Here is a 15,013-nt window from a genome sequence, read left to right on the forward strand (position 1 = left end):
AGATGGATGGTGGGACAAGACAGTTATTAAATGCTTCCCAAACAAAGTTGCCTGAGTTACAAAAAAGATACATCTAACAAAGAAACTGTGGTTATGTTTGCCTAGCTAGTTTAGAGAAATTTCTTACTTGAAGATCTATTTTGAGGCACTCACAAAGGGCCACAAGGAAACAAAACCATCAATATCTCAATTGGACCTTTACAAATAAATAAAATAAAGCGTAATAACCAAGTGATATTTTACATTCTCTTAAAATTAATAAAATAGAAAAAAAATTATTATCAGTTTATGGGTTACATTTAGCATAGGCTGCTAAATGTAACCAATAAACTGATAATAAATTTTGTCCTATTTTCTGTAAAAGAAAAAGTCAATCATAGGCATGATGATTGCGTGGAGAAAGCCTAGTAATGATATAAATACAAAGTTGCAAGTTGGGAATAATCCTATAAATATACTACATGATAAAATGACTATATAATCATTGTGATAATCACCCCTCTAGGTGTTTAATGGCTGTGTTTCTATCATTAAAGGCTGTCAATAAATCAATTACTTTATTCTTGCTGAGGAAAAAAGAAGTTTAAATCTCAAATAATGCAGCTTAAATAGACATTAAAATGCTTGTTGTAGGTTCATTCTATTTTTTTATTATTTTCACTATTTTTGAGACTTGTATTATGCAATGATTAAATGAACAGTTATGGTGAATAAGAAAATATTAAGTAAACCTATTTATTGATATCATTAATTGAGCCTTGTATTGGGGAAACTGGGCTTTATGCATGAGCGTATAGTATCGTCCAAGATAAAACTGTGAAGTCTGCATAGGCTTATCAGGAATGACACTTTCCATCTTTATGAAATTTTAATGTAACAAAAGTATCTTCTTGGCAAAAATCCAAGCTAAGGCGCAAAGTGTCATCCCAGAAAAGCCTGTGCGGATTACACAGCCCATTCTGGGACAACACCTTACAAACATGAATTTAGCTCAGTTGTTATAGAACAAGGCTCAAAAAGACTAGCAGATGTTAAAAATAATTTCTCTCCTAAGATTACTGCAATTTCATTATTTCTATATTTTATGCATCTCTTTAAAGTTGTGTGCCAAATGAGACAGAGAAGACGTTTTGGGGACCACAATTGCACTTCAACAGTTAAGTCAGTATCCTTGATCTCTTGCAGGTGTACCTTGTCAGAGTTCACCTCCAGCACATAGTAAGCATGGGGCGCCGACGGGGCTCTGTTGTGGTACCCCTCACTTTCAGAGTTGGCACTGAAATAACACACCAGACAGTCTTAATTGAGAACATATTAAGCAATTATTGACTTGGACTCAAAGCAATCTGGCATAAAATCTTCATTTAACATTGTTCTGCTAAAAAGGATTATAATGAGAATTAAGTGATTTTAGTCTTATTACCACACTATGTATAATATACTATCAAATTTAGTCGAAATTATGAACATGATACAATTAGTAAGTTACACATTTATATGACTTGATAATTAGCACATACATGTAATACAATGGCACTTGCTCTGGGAAAACAGGGCTTAATGCATGTCCGTAAATCGTAGACCCAGACAAGCCTGTGCCGTTTGTAATCAGAAATAATAATTTCGCCTTAAACTTAACTTTCGGCTACGAGAGACGTTATTCTTTTAAATGAAAAGTTTATCTGGGACGACACTTTACGCACATGCATTAAGCTTGCTTTTCCCAAAACTGCTTACTAACATTCATGGTAATAAGCACAAAATACACTTATAGTAGAGCTACATTCACTTGCACAAGGTCTGCGTTTGAAAGCAGTTGCGACACCAATCCATATCACCGTCATAAGTTATTTACAACAACATGTAATGCAAACATAAGACTATTGCTTTCCTTCGGCAAATGTAAATATTTGAAGGATTAATTACAACCTTTAAACAAGACTTTTAGTGTTGATAGTGTTTATTGATAGTGTTTTAGTGTTTATTGATAATGAACATATGAATAACCACATTGATTTGTCCCGAAATCAAAACTTACAATCTAACGTTTGATAAAACTCATGTAGCAAATCATACAATTATTTAAAAATTAATTTTTCAGTTTCTAAACCTTTCAGCGAACAGGACAAGTATTATGCACACTTCTATGGTTTTGTTATCTACTTTGACATTCATGTGTTGTTATTTCAGATTCAAATAGAAAGGTTTATTACAAAATGCACTGAAGGCAGATTATTGCTCATGTTTATGCATTAAAGATCATAATTTTATCAACATATCGTTCATCAGTTACAACCATAGTAAAAAATGGTTTGGCAATTAAGTGACTCTTATGCTAATGGATTCCCAATTAATTTTAAACAAGAGGGCCATGATGGCCCTGAATCGCTCAACTGACTAACCAAATACAATCCCAACCCAGATTTCATCAAGATAAACATTCTGACCAAATTTCATAAAGATTAGATGAAAACTATGACCTTTATTCAGTCTATTGTCTACACAAGGTTTTTCTATTATTTGACCTAGTGACCTAGTTTTGACCCCAGGTGACCCAAATACTATCCCAACCCAGATTTCATCAAGATAAACATTCTGATCAAATTTTATAAAGATTGGATGAAAACTGAGACCTCTATTGTCTACACAAGGTTTTTCTATTATTTGACCTAGTGACCTAGTTTTTGACCCCAGATGACCCAAGTACAATCCCAACTCAGATTTCATCAAGATAAACATTCTGACCCAATTTCATTAAGATTGGATGAAAACTGTGACCACTAGTGGTTATACAAGGTTTTTCTATTATTTGACCTAGTGACCTAGTGTTTGACCTAGTGACCTAGGCTTTGACCCCAGACCCCAAATACAATCCCAACCCAGATATCATCAAGATAAACATTCTGACAAAATTTCATAAAGATTGGATGAAAACTGTGACCTCTGCTGTCTACACAAACAAATTGTTGATGGTTTTTCTATTAACTGACCAAGTGACCTAGTTTTTTACCTCAGATGACCCAAATACAATTCCAACCCAGATTTCATCAAGATAAACATTCTAACAAAATTTCATAAAGATTGGATGAAAACTGTGAACTTTACTGTCTACACAAACAAATTGTTGACGGACACATGCACACACGCACGCACACACGCACGCACATACGGACGCCGGACATCACACATGTCACATAAGCTCACCATGTCACTTCGTGACAGGTGAGCTAAAAAGCACCCCACTTGTACCACTGTTTTTATTGTTTTATATTTAAGACATGTTTGCTGATTAATTAAGACATGTAACAGCAACAAAGGGATGTAAAAAAAACAACAGGTTACAAACGGATGTCGGCAACGACATGCCATATTGGCCATTGGGAAACCCTGATCATGACTGATTATCGTATATCTTTCTATTTAATTTTCATTAAGGGTTTTTGAAAGACAAGAATTATGAAAATTGATGTGTGCAAACAAGGGCATTCCACAGTCTTCAACAGAAAGAATAGACTCTGACGCAAAAAAGTACTCAAGAATTGTGAAATGTCCTCAACATGATTCTGTTTTAAAATCTTACAAGGTTAATGAATACAAGTGTATATTTCACATACAAAAATACTTGAAGCAAACTAAAAGACTAGAGGGATTAAATGCTTCTGTCAATTTTTCCATTACCTATACAGCTTAAAAGAGTGAGATTAGTGATGAAATTACTTGGTATGCCTGATAGAGTTTACAACAATGCACTCACATCAAAGCCACTTCATGCAAAAGGGTCTTTGCAAAAATGCGACCAGTGCTTTTGCATAGTCTGCATAGGATCTTCTCTGTCCACTTTTAACCCTTCACCACTTAGATACGTATTTTTTACGCATTTCTAGTCCCTTAGAAACGTAAATATAACTTAAGACTTTTCTTACTAGATTCAAGTTTTAAAGGCTTCATTTCCAACCCTAAGATACCGATGAGTAACAAACAGCATAACACCTGAACAGACTGCGAGTTACTCGCAGGCTGTTCTGGTTTTATGCTGTTTGCACATAGCCATTTTCACTTTGCTTCTGAGTGGGACAGGTTTAAGTCATGCTAGGTTTCGTGGTCTCATTAACTGACAGAGTAGCTCCTGAACAGACTGCACAGGCATAAGGCCCATTTTTGCATGACATTGCTCATCTACTTACGACATAGAACAATCCACACTTGAAACAAAAGGGGACACCGTTCCAAAACTTGTCGAAACCAACATATATTGGCATGTAGATATTGAAATGAACTATTTAAGTCATTCAGGAAATACCAAAACAAATAATTTATCTATACCATAAAAGATGATTAAAATAGAGAGATTTAAGAGAAATGCATTTCATATTAAATACATTATGCATCTAATTTCACACTAGCATACCAAACATTATATATATATACAGTCGAAACTGACCTAACGGCCACCTGAATTTACCGGTCACCTGCGGACAACAGTCAGTCTGGAATCCCCCCGACGAAAAACACTCTAAATTACACTTGAATTCAACGGCCACCTGTCCATAACGGCCAACGGCCACTACATTCCACTCCGAAATTCATGTTTGACCTGAAATCAACGGTCACGCGTCAGTCGTCTCGAGTCGTCTCGAGTAGCGAAAATTAAAAACACAGCACATCATGTGTCCGTCTATTTTGCGGTAAAAGCGTCTGATAGCGGAAATTGTCTTTGATACTATAAAAGCGGCCCGCTGCAAGTAAACAAACAATTTGTGCATCCATGACCGGTATGTAAAATTGTTTCACCATTATAATTGAATTTTCATTTTAATTGCATTAAAAGACCAATTGTCTGCAACTCATTTTGCTACCAGTTGTTTATTAAAAATATATTTTATATTCGTTATTTTACATGACTAACCCACTCCTCTAAGCCGAAATGATCCGTAAAACAAAATTGTGTCTTTGTGTCGTATGAACGAATCTGCACTTAAACTAAATTTAGGTTCACATCGTACATGCATGATCAGTTGTTTGACGAAAAGACGGTTGATATTCAAATGCATTTTTTTCTCTCTCCGGGATATTGTTTTAGTATGTTGATGCTGAATTAACAAATATAAGTGTACATTGTATATGAAGTGAAAATACCAAAAATAAACAACGGTTGCAATAGCCAGCTATAAACTGTTAGATGCCCATATCACTTTAAACAGGTGACATTAACAATAACAATGTTTATTAATAGCAATTATCGTCTGCATGCATAACGCATTAGCGCGTGACAAAGTCAATTGGTCTGTATCGCTGATTAAGTGTTAAAACAACATTAAGCTGGCGAGTGTTTTGATAAGAAGGCGATAAGAGGATTAGTGATTAGCTTTAATGGCAAAACATGGACTGATTTGCAACATTTAAAGCGTCTGAAAGCGGTAATTGTCTATGATATTATAAAAGCGGCCCGCTGCGAGTAAACAAATCATAAGGTGTTGAGAAGGTTTCTTTTCCGGGGATAAATGTGGGTGTATCTTCTAAAGAAAATTTATCAGAGTTTATGACTTGTTGAAAGTAATTATCGCGAAATTGAATGACCGCTATTTCTTTGAATTAGAACGGTACAATTACACTGTACTATCGGTTTATGACACCGAATCCGCTTTTTAGACTTTTACGGACGTTATTTACTGAATGAATGAGATGCATGAGAAAAAAATTATACCAGCGTTGATAAAGTCATTGTTTAATTTAACATTATGAAATAAAATCAATCTAAAAGATATTATTCTCTATTATTCAATATGCACGCGTAAGTTAATGCTGTTATTATGCTTTGTTAATGCAATGAGCATTTGTTTTACACTGTATGCAAACTACTGGGTGGGGTAACGACGTAGTAATACTACCAACTGGCCAACCTTCTTAAAATTGTGATCCGAATTCAACGGTCACCTGTGGACAACGGTCACTTTGATCATTTCCCTTGACTGACCGCTGAATTCAGGTTTGACTGTATATATATATATATATATATATATATATATATATATATATATATATATATATATATTTAATTATATGAATTTCAACATATCATCTAAAGTAATAAATACACTATGGCATGGTTTTTACAAGCCCACGCTATCATATGGGAAAAATTATCTGTGTATCTATATTTTTGTATATGAAAATAAAATACAAATTAAAGTGTCCGAAAACTTAAGAGTGATTACAATTCTCCCAGCACCAACGACAGATATGCAATAAGATTGCTCGAAAACACTGACCTGGCAATTGTGAACTTTACAGCATAAATAAGACGCTTTGAGTGTTTCAACATTTACATTAGGTTTTATACATGCACATTTTGCACGAGTTAAATGTGACTATTAGTGTAAACTTTGTTTGGAACATTTCAATTCAAGTGTATTAAAACTTTTCACAAAATGTAATCAATTTATTTATTTTTTGCAACACTACTTTAATATATTCCTGCATAAAGGTCAGTGCCAGATTTATATTGGGAAGCTATATACAGTAACATGATCATGTTCAACCATGTTTTATTCATATAAATCACACTTTTCTTGGGTAAGCTGGTTTACTAGTACTAAGTGAATATATTTTTTCCAGTAACTGCCCGACTTAAATCAGAGTTACAGTGAGAATGGCTGGGCCAAAAAAACAAAACATAAACAGTCCGATATGGGGATTTGTTGTCCAGATCTCTACAATCTATGCCTTTGACAAAACAGTACATTCAGCCTTGCTTAGTGCTTTGATTAATTATAATTTCAACCTTTCAAAGTCATTACAACATAGAATGGCATACTGGGCACAATACAGGGTGTTAAATAACAATAATGACTACAAAACAAAAGCATGCATGTTATGACAACAACAGGAGACAATGACTACAAAAACTACAACAACTATAGGCAGACAGCCCAACAGTAGCACACTCATATAAGTAATCACACTGGTCATGTTACCTCTGCAGCACTTTCCCACGGAGCAAACTTTAAACAAAAACATATCAAAACAAGATACTTTGAAATTAAATGCAATTGCAAAAAGCCGAAGGACGCTCACATGATACCAGACTGAATTGAAGTGTTCTCACCAGCTTTTGTTATGTTTCCACAATCATTTTACGAATTAAATGAGATATAATCTGGACAAATATTCTGAGCAAGTTTCATGATGGTCGGGCTAATTTATGTCTGCCCGAGTGTTCAAAATGTTATATAGTCTAGCCTGCTGCTAATCATATTTTATGTTTAATAAACAAGAGAACCCTGAGGACCTTTGAAGGCTTATCTGAAAAACTGTAATTAAGAAATATAATACTCCTGACCCTTGGTGGGACTACTTTTGACTGCAGGGATATATTTGAACAAGACTTTTGCCAAGCAATATATCTCTCCTGAAGGCTCCACCATTGTCAGAAATATTAATATATAAAAAATATTGTTTTTTATTTGTTGCCATAGCAACCATAATTCTTGACGTAGGAAGAAAATAAAATGACGTGCATAATTTCCATATTGGCATCTATCCATGTTTCAAGTTTCATGAAAAAATATTAAGAACTTTTAAAGTTATCGCAGGATCCAGAAAAGTTTGACAGACTGACAGACTCACAGACGCACGGACACACAGAGCGCAAACCATAAGTACTGTCTGGTGAAACCCGTAAGAGACAACAAACTAAGAAAGGACAATTATACAGTGTTACCTAGGCATATTAAGGCTTTGTCAATTTCAAAGATTTTTTGAAGTTATTTGGATGCATTAGTCTATATAAATCATGTTACTTCTAGGGCATGGCAAGTTTTGATGCCAGAGGCAAATTTTGAACAAAGGTTGAAGAAGACCACTAACAGATGTTATGAACAAAATATCAAAGCTCCGAGTTTTGTAGTTCAGAGATTTAATAATGCATTTTGATATATGTTCATATCATTGATGTGATCCCTGAACATGATTTGAACAAAAGAAGACCATCATCTTAATCATAACAAAAACCAAAATCTGGACATTGCAGTATCAGAGAAAAATATTTTTAAAGTAATTTCTACATTAATAATGGAATCAACAAATGCAAAAGCTAGGCCAATTTAACCACAGGGCATAATTTGAACAAACTTGATAGAGGACCCCATATGATGTAATAAACAAATACCATACCCATTGGTTTTGCGGTTTCAGAGAAGATTTCCAAAGTTGTTAATAAACAAATACATACACAAAAGGGAAACAAGTTTCCATTATAGCTGAACCAATGTTGACCCCAGGATCCTCATTTTAACAAACTTTGTAAAAGATTACGATACAATGTTATATGTAACAAAATTTTATTTTTTAAATCTGTTTTTAGCTCTGTTAAATGAAACCATTTGAACAACTCTGAAAGACAGTTATACCCAAGGATCATTTCTGTGAAGTTTCCTTAAAATCTGTCTAAATTGTTCAGTGGGGAGGTGGTTTGAAGTAAAAGTTTGTGCATACAGACACTGACAACAGACGGCCGACATCTTGGTATCCTTAAAGTTCCCCATGAGCATTATGTGCTCAGGTGAGCTAAAAGAGACATTTGCATAATTTTTAATTTAAATTTAATTTTTTAATTTTAATAATTTAATGCATCTTAATTAAGAATGTGCAAACCATTATATCATGTGTTTGCGCTATTTAATACCATTGTTGACACAGGTAAGAAAAGAACATTTATAAAGAATAGAAGTAAAATCATCAACTTGATGAGAAAGTCAAATAAGACATATACCTTAGAAAAGTACAGTTATAATGAATAGAAGTAAAATCATAAACTTGATGTGATAGTGAAATAAGACTTATACCTTATCATGTATACCTTGATATATGTTATTTAAATAAAATCATTTACAAAAAATATAAAGAATACTAGGTCGGTGCCGAATAAAGCAAAGTTTATTTTGCGAGGCTTAGAATATCTGAACCACGAGCCTTGGCGAGTGGTTCAGATTTTTGTGCCGAGCAAAATAAACTTTGCTTTATTCGGCACCGACCTAGTATTCGATTTATTCCATCAATTTTCTTAGTCGTAAATTATTTCTTTAAAAATAGAATAGGAAAATCGAACTACACGGAAAATCCCAAAGTTATTTTAAGCAAACATTGTTTCATTATTTTAATCTTGCCGAGCCTAATACATTACAAAAAGATCAGTAACTGACCTGTTTTTCTGTTTATCATACCTCTACGTCCCCGATTTTTAAGAAATAATGGGAAAAAAAACACTCAACAACTGCAGCTTTAGCGTGAAAGAACACGCATTGTGTCGTATGACGTGTTAATAATGACGTCATGAGTACGCGCACTTAATATTTGTAAATATAATGTTTTTTTGCTTTTTGAGTTGCATTATGTGTTAAAAAAATATATTACATCTTGGTATCAAATTGTGTGTTTTGTTGAATCTGAATCAATTTTACTAAAAATGATTACTTTATAGTTGATTCCGAGTAATATGACCATTTTCCGCCGCGCGTGACAGCTATATTTCAGCACTGCCGAAATAGAGGAAAATCTATTCCACAGTGGTTTATTTCGACAATGCACGTCTGATGATGGGATAAAAGAAGCTATTCATTAAGAATGAGACCAAAAGCACCATTAAACTTTATGCAACATTGAAGATATGGCAGAACAGGCATGCTCAATCTGCTTAATTGAGAGGTATTCTGGGAATATGGGCTTGATGCATGTGCATGAAGTGTCGTCCCTGATAAGCCTATGCAGTCCACACAGGCTCATCAGCAACAACAATTTCCATGTGTATAAAATTTGTCATTTAAATGAAGTCTCCAGGTTATGCAGAAAGTTTTGTCCCTGATAAGCCTGTGTGAACTGCACAGGCTTATCTGGGATGAAACTTTAGGCACATGCATAAAGCCCAGTGTTACAAGAACGAGGCTTTATATGAGGTTCCTAAATGAAAGGAATGCAGTCCTATTCTTGGCGTTCATTATAGTTGAAGCATTTAGAAAAGTCAAGCAACTTGATGAGAAATCAACAATATAAATTAACATTTTAATTTGCCAAACAAATGAAATAAAAAACTTAAAAAAATAAACACCACTTAAGATTACCAGTATGTATGATCTCTATACAAATAAAATGCAAACAATCATTGTTAGTTTGTTTAAAACAAAGCAATAACCCAAGGTGGGTGATATACTCAAAGACTTGTAAGTTGTTTAGTACACTCAATGCTGGTGGGTTACTATAAACTTACGCTAGTACTCTCAATGCTGGTGGGTTACTAAAAACTTGTGCTAGACTAACTCTCAATGTGGGTTGGGTATTCCCACTATGTCCGCACTTTCAAGGCCAGTGGAGTACTTACCAAACTATGTCAAAAACCTCAAGGTGAGTGGGGCACTCCCACAATAAGCCAGTTATATCAAGAATGGTTACAGTTCATATATGAGCACACAATTTAAATGTTGGTTGGGTAGCACACAGCTCTACTGAAGTGGGATGGGGTACTCACTTGGTGGGCAGCTTGTACATGTAGGCCTTGCCCTCATTACTCCAGACCACCACCCGGTCCACACTGAGGAAGTCTCCCCCTGCCCACCGCTCCCCACACCGGTTGGACTCGGAACATAGCAGCGTGAAGTCACCCGCATCATAAATCTGCAATTAGGGGCCAAGGGAAATCTGAGTTATACAGTATTGTAAATAAATTAAAGTGTGATTTAAAACCACCATATAAGGGGATGTTGTTAAAACAAAGGGACAATTTTTAAAGATTGTCACTCTTTTCTTAAATCTTAAATATATGTAATTCATACAAAGTTACTGTATTTTCCACAAACAAAAAGTAGTCTGCAGAAAAGTAAATTCAAATGATTTAATTCGTACATTTTTATGTCATAAATACCCATTTATAATATTTCTTTTTCATAAGTCTTGTAAGTTCCTCTAGTCTTAAAGCCTATAGTTTTGGGAAAACGGGGCAAAATGCATGTGCAAAAAGTGTTGTCCCAGACTGGCCTGTGCAGTCCATACAGGCTTATCATGGACGACACTTTCAACCTAAACTGGATTTTTTTAGACGAGACTTGCGTTTAACTACAAATCCAATAAAAGCAGAAAGTGTTGTCCCCATTTAGCCATTGGGACTAAACTGATAAACGCATAGAAATTTGTTGGTATGAAATTTGGTGGTTTAATAAAAATCATCTTATTCGTTGACACGTAATTTCGTAGATTTCAAATAAAAAAAACAACTTATTTGTTGATACGTAATTTCTTGGATTTCAAATTTTTGGGGAAGACTGATCGCCATAATAATTAAACTTTTATTAAAACAACCAGAGTAATAACGAAGCATAATCTGCTAATCTGTGTTGACAGCAAGACTTGAGGTTAATGTGCACTGAAGTATGAAAATTTTGCGAATAATTGTCGATAAGAGCGATAAAGTGGCGCACTTGTGGGTCCCCGCTTGCTAATTGCCATCAATGTTGTTTTGACAATATTTGCAATTCACAGTCAGCGCAATTGGTCCCCTAGCAGTAACAATTGAGTTATGAGGTCCCCCTAAAAAACGTGTGAAATCGGTTATGACTCTTTTAACTTGAATTGGCACTAATTGACATATGTGATAAATCTGCAAACTGTTAATTTGACAATGTCACGTAAAATTCACATTTTATATAAACACACTACTTGTTATTCATATTAAGTAATCATTAACATCGTAGTTCTTATCATACTAAGTAATCTTAAACATCTTAGTGCAAACATATTTAATTTACGTCAAATGGGAGGAAAATAACAACAACATTTTTAATTCGGAAATATTTAATAATTCAAGATAAAGTGCAATGTGACCTACTGAAGTGAAGTAACTATTACAAAAAACAAATATCTTGGATAACCGACAACAAAAGAAAATGTCGGAAATGACATTGGGAAATGACCGATTTCAGATTTAAAATGTATAAATAATCGTTGGTACTTGAATTCGTGGTTCAGCGGACCAACGAAATCCACAAAACTTCGTACCACACAAAATTTAATGGTTTTACAGTAATCTGGTTTGACACTTTGTATACATGCATTAAGTCCAGTTCTCTCAAAACAGGGCTCTTTCAATACATAGTTCTAAGTAAGAACAGACAGTGATCTTGATTTACAATTGCTAGTGAATGTGTTTGCTTAAATAAGTAAAGCAACACTAAGACATGAGTCTATACTTAATTATAACATGACAGACAGGCCCTGTCTTATAATTCACTTCTGATGGTTTAAGTATTTTTAAGAAGTCATATCACCCCAGTGACTGTTGAAAACAAAGAATTGTGACAACAGATGCACATTAACAAACTTAGAACATGTTTACACACACACGTCACATACTTAACAAATCACCAATGACATTTAAAAAATGACTCTAACAACAAAAACTTATTTAAATTACTTTTAAATATAACATCATTCCAAATAAATATTAAACAATCAGAATGGAAACAAATACTTGATGAAATTTGAAATGCTGTGCATACTTTCTGCATGTTTTCATTTTTGTGTAGGTAAAACATTTAGAAAACTATGCATTCATGTAACTGAAACTTATGAATAAGCGTTGCTCTGGGAAAACAGGGCTTAATGAATGTGCCTAAATAGTTGTCCCAGATTAGCCTGTTCAGTCCGCACAGGCTTACCAGGAACAAAACATTTATCCTAAACTGGATTTTTGTTTTAAAAATAGTCAGAGGGGGTAATTACGTGACAGACAAGATGGCGACATCCATGCAGAGGCAGGTATTTTTCGTCGTTTTATACCCTTTATTACTTGTATTATTATTTTTTATTCTGCTCACTTTCCAGCCATATTAGGAAGAAAGTTACTGGCTTTTATTTCATAGTAATATTTGCTCTTTATCTCGACTTTACTCAGTACAAAATTTCTTAGCGGGATGACGTAATTAGGGCACCACTTAGAAAAATTTGCGGTGACTTAAAGTCTAGATATAAAGCTAATTAAAATATGAAATAAACACTGATCACCTTTTTACTGATATGGCTGGAAAGTGAGTGTCATTTAAAAAATAAACAGAAGTAATAGGGTTTAAAAAGAGAAAAAAACTGTCTCGGTATGGACGTCGCCATCTTGACTATCATGTGATTACCCCCTCTGAGAGCTTCTTTAAACAAAAAATACTTTAAAAGCTGAAAGTGTCATCCCCGATTAGCCCAGGTGGACCCCAAAGGCTAATCTAGAAAGACAATTTACCCACATGGTTTAAGCCCTGTTTTCATAGAGCCTGGCTCATAAAAACATATACCACTACATTCTAGAGGCAGTATCTAGTGCCACAACAGATGGCTTACCCGCTTTTCAATGCCCTCCCAAACCAATGTGGGAGGGTGAAATGCATACACCTTGAGAAAATACACACACAGTCAGACAGTGCTCCCCATACAAGTTCATCTAAAGCATGTATGCAGCATACATAGAAGCAGTGCGTGTCGCTAAACTGACTTTCAGTTCAAAATGATTTATACAATGCTTTAAGATAAGGCCTAGATTGATGACAAACACAAAGCAATATGAACAAGCAAATTCATTGAATTGATATCACCCGCCAATATGCTTTTGGACACAAAAGTGTTACACTGCAACTCCAATATATCGCGGTTGAAGGGGTCCAAAGATCGCGACCGTGATATATCCGGCGCGCGATATAAATTGTCAGTTTATGTATGCATGTATATGTATACATTAGCATCATTATGCAATCTCAAAAATATTTGACACTCAGCTAAAAAGCATTTTTTTTTAAATACAAAGGGCCATAACTCCGTTATTAACAAATGGTGTAAAATGCCATTTGGCATGCATCATTCTCTTATCCATATATATACTCATACCAAGTTTCAATGAAATCCGCAAAAGCACTTTCAAGATATGGCTCCGGACACAAAAGTGCCGGACGGACGGAAGGACCGACAACGCCAAAACAATATTGCTCCACCTATGGCGGGGGTTAATCATAAGAAGAATAGTTTCTAGAAATAAAACAGATATAGGACTAATGCACATCAAACAAGTTGCAAAAGGAATTTTTTTAGAAAAAATACTGCCAATATTAGGCTGTATCCCAGTTGCTAACAGAAACCATTTTTTTCCACACAAAAAAGACCAAAATTTCCTTAAAAAAAAAACACACACACTTTTCCAATAAAACCAATAGGAACAGTAATGCAGTGATAATTTTATATGATACTAGAGCTTTGTCACAGACGTGACGTATACCCCCACGTGCCGCATTGACACAGACTATTTTGCATGCTGTCTTTACAAAACCAGAGAATCAAATTTAAGAATTATTATGCCATTTTCATTTATGGCCATTTCAACCTTTGAACACTTGAATTCTTTCGCATGACATGCCATCCAAATTTATGGCCATTTTTTTTACTTTTGAACTCAAAGTGTGACCTAGACCTTGGAGTTATCGACATAATTCTTTCGCATGACACATAGTTTAATGATTGTGAACAAATGTACCAGGTATTTTTAAAATCTCAAAATAAATGACATAGTTATGGCCTGGACAAGATCATTTATGGCCATTTTTGACCTTTGAACTCACATTGTGACCTTGACGTTGCAGATATCAACGTAATTCTTTTGCGCGACACACCGTCCAATAATGGTGAACAAATGTGCCAAATGATTTTAAAATCTCACAATGAACAACATAGTTATGGCCCGGACAAGCTCATTTATGGCCATTTTTGACCTTTGAACTCAAAGTGTGACCTTGACCTTGGAGATATCAACGTAATTCTTTCGCACGACACACTGTCCAATGATGGTGAACAAATATGCAAAATGATTTTAAAATCTCACCATGAATGACATAGTAATGGCCCAGACAAGCTCATTTATGGCCATTTTTGACCTTTGTACTAAAAGTGTGACCTTGACCTTGGAGATATCAAAGTATTTATTTCGTGCAACACACTT

The 15,013-nt window shown here is 34.6% G+C and overlaps 1 protein-coding gene across 1 annotated transcript in view; it reads right to left on the bottom strand.

Annotated features, from left to right (window-relative positions):
• The window catches only part of LOC127844221 (WD repeat-containing protein 7-like), an 87,842-nt gene that overhangs the window by 57,617 nt on the left and 15,212 nt on the right, over positions 1–15,013 (bottom strand). Inside the window, 3 exon segments of the mRNA XM_052374283.1 lie at positions 1,192–1,276; positions 6,975–7,001; positions 10,520–10,665. Of these exon segments, the coding sequence (XP_052230243.1) occupies positions 1,192–1,276; positions 6,975–7,001; positions 10,520–10,665 (258 nt within the window).

This window comes from Dreissena polymorpha, chromosome 9 (assembly GCF_020536995.1).
Source record: "Dreissena polymorpha isolate Duluth1 chromosome 9, UMN_Dpol_1.0, whole genome shotgun sequence".
Lineage (NCBI taxonomy): Eukaryota > Metazoa > Mollusca > Bivalvia > Myida > Dreissenidae > Dreissena > Dreissena polymorpha.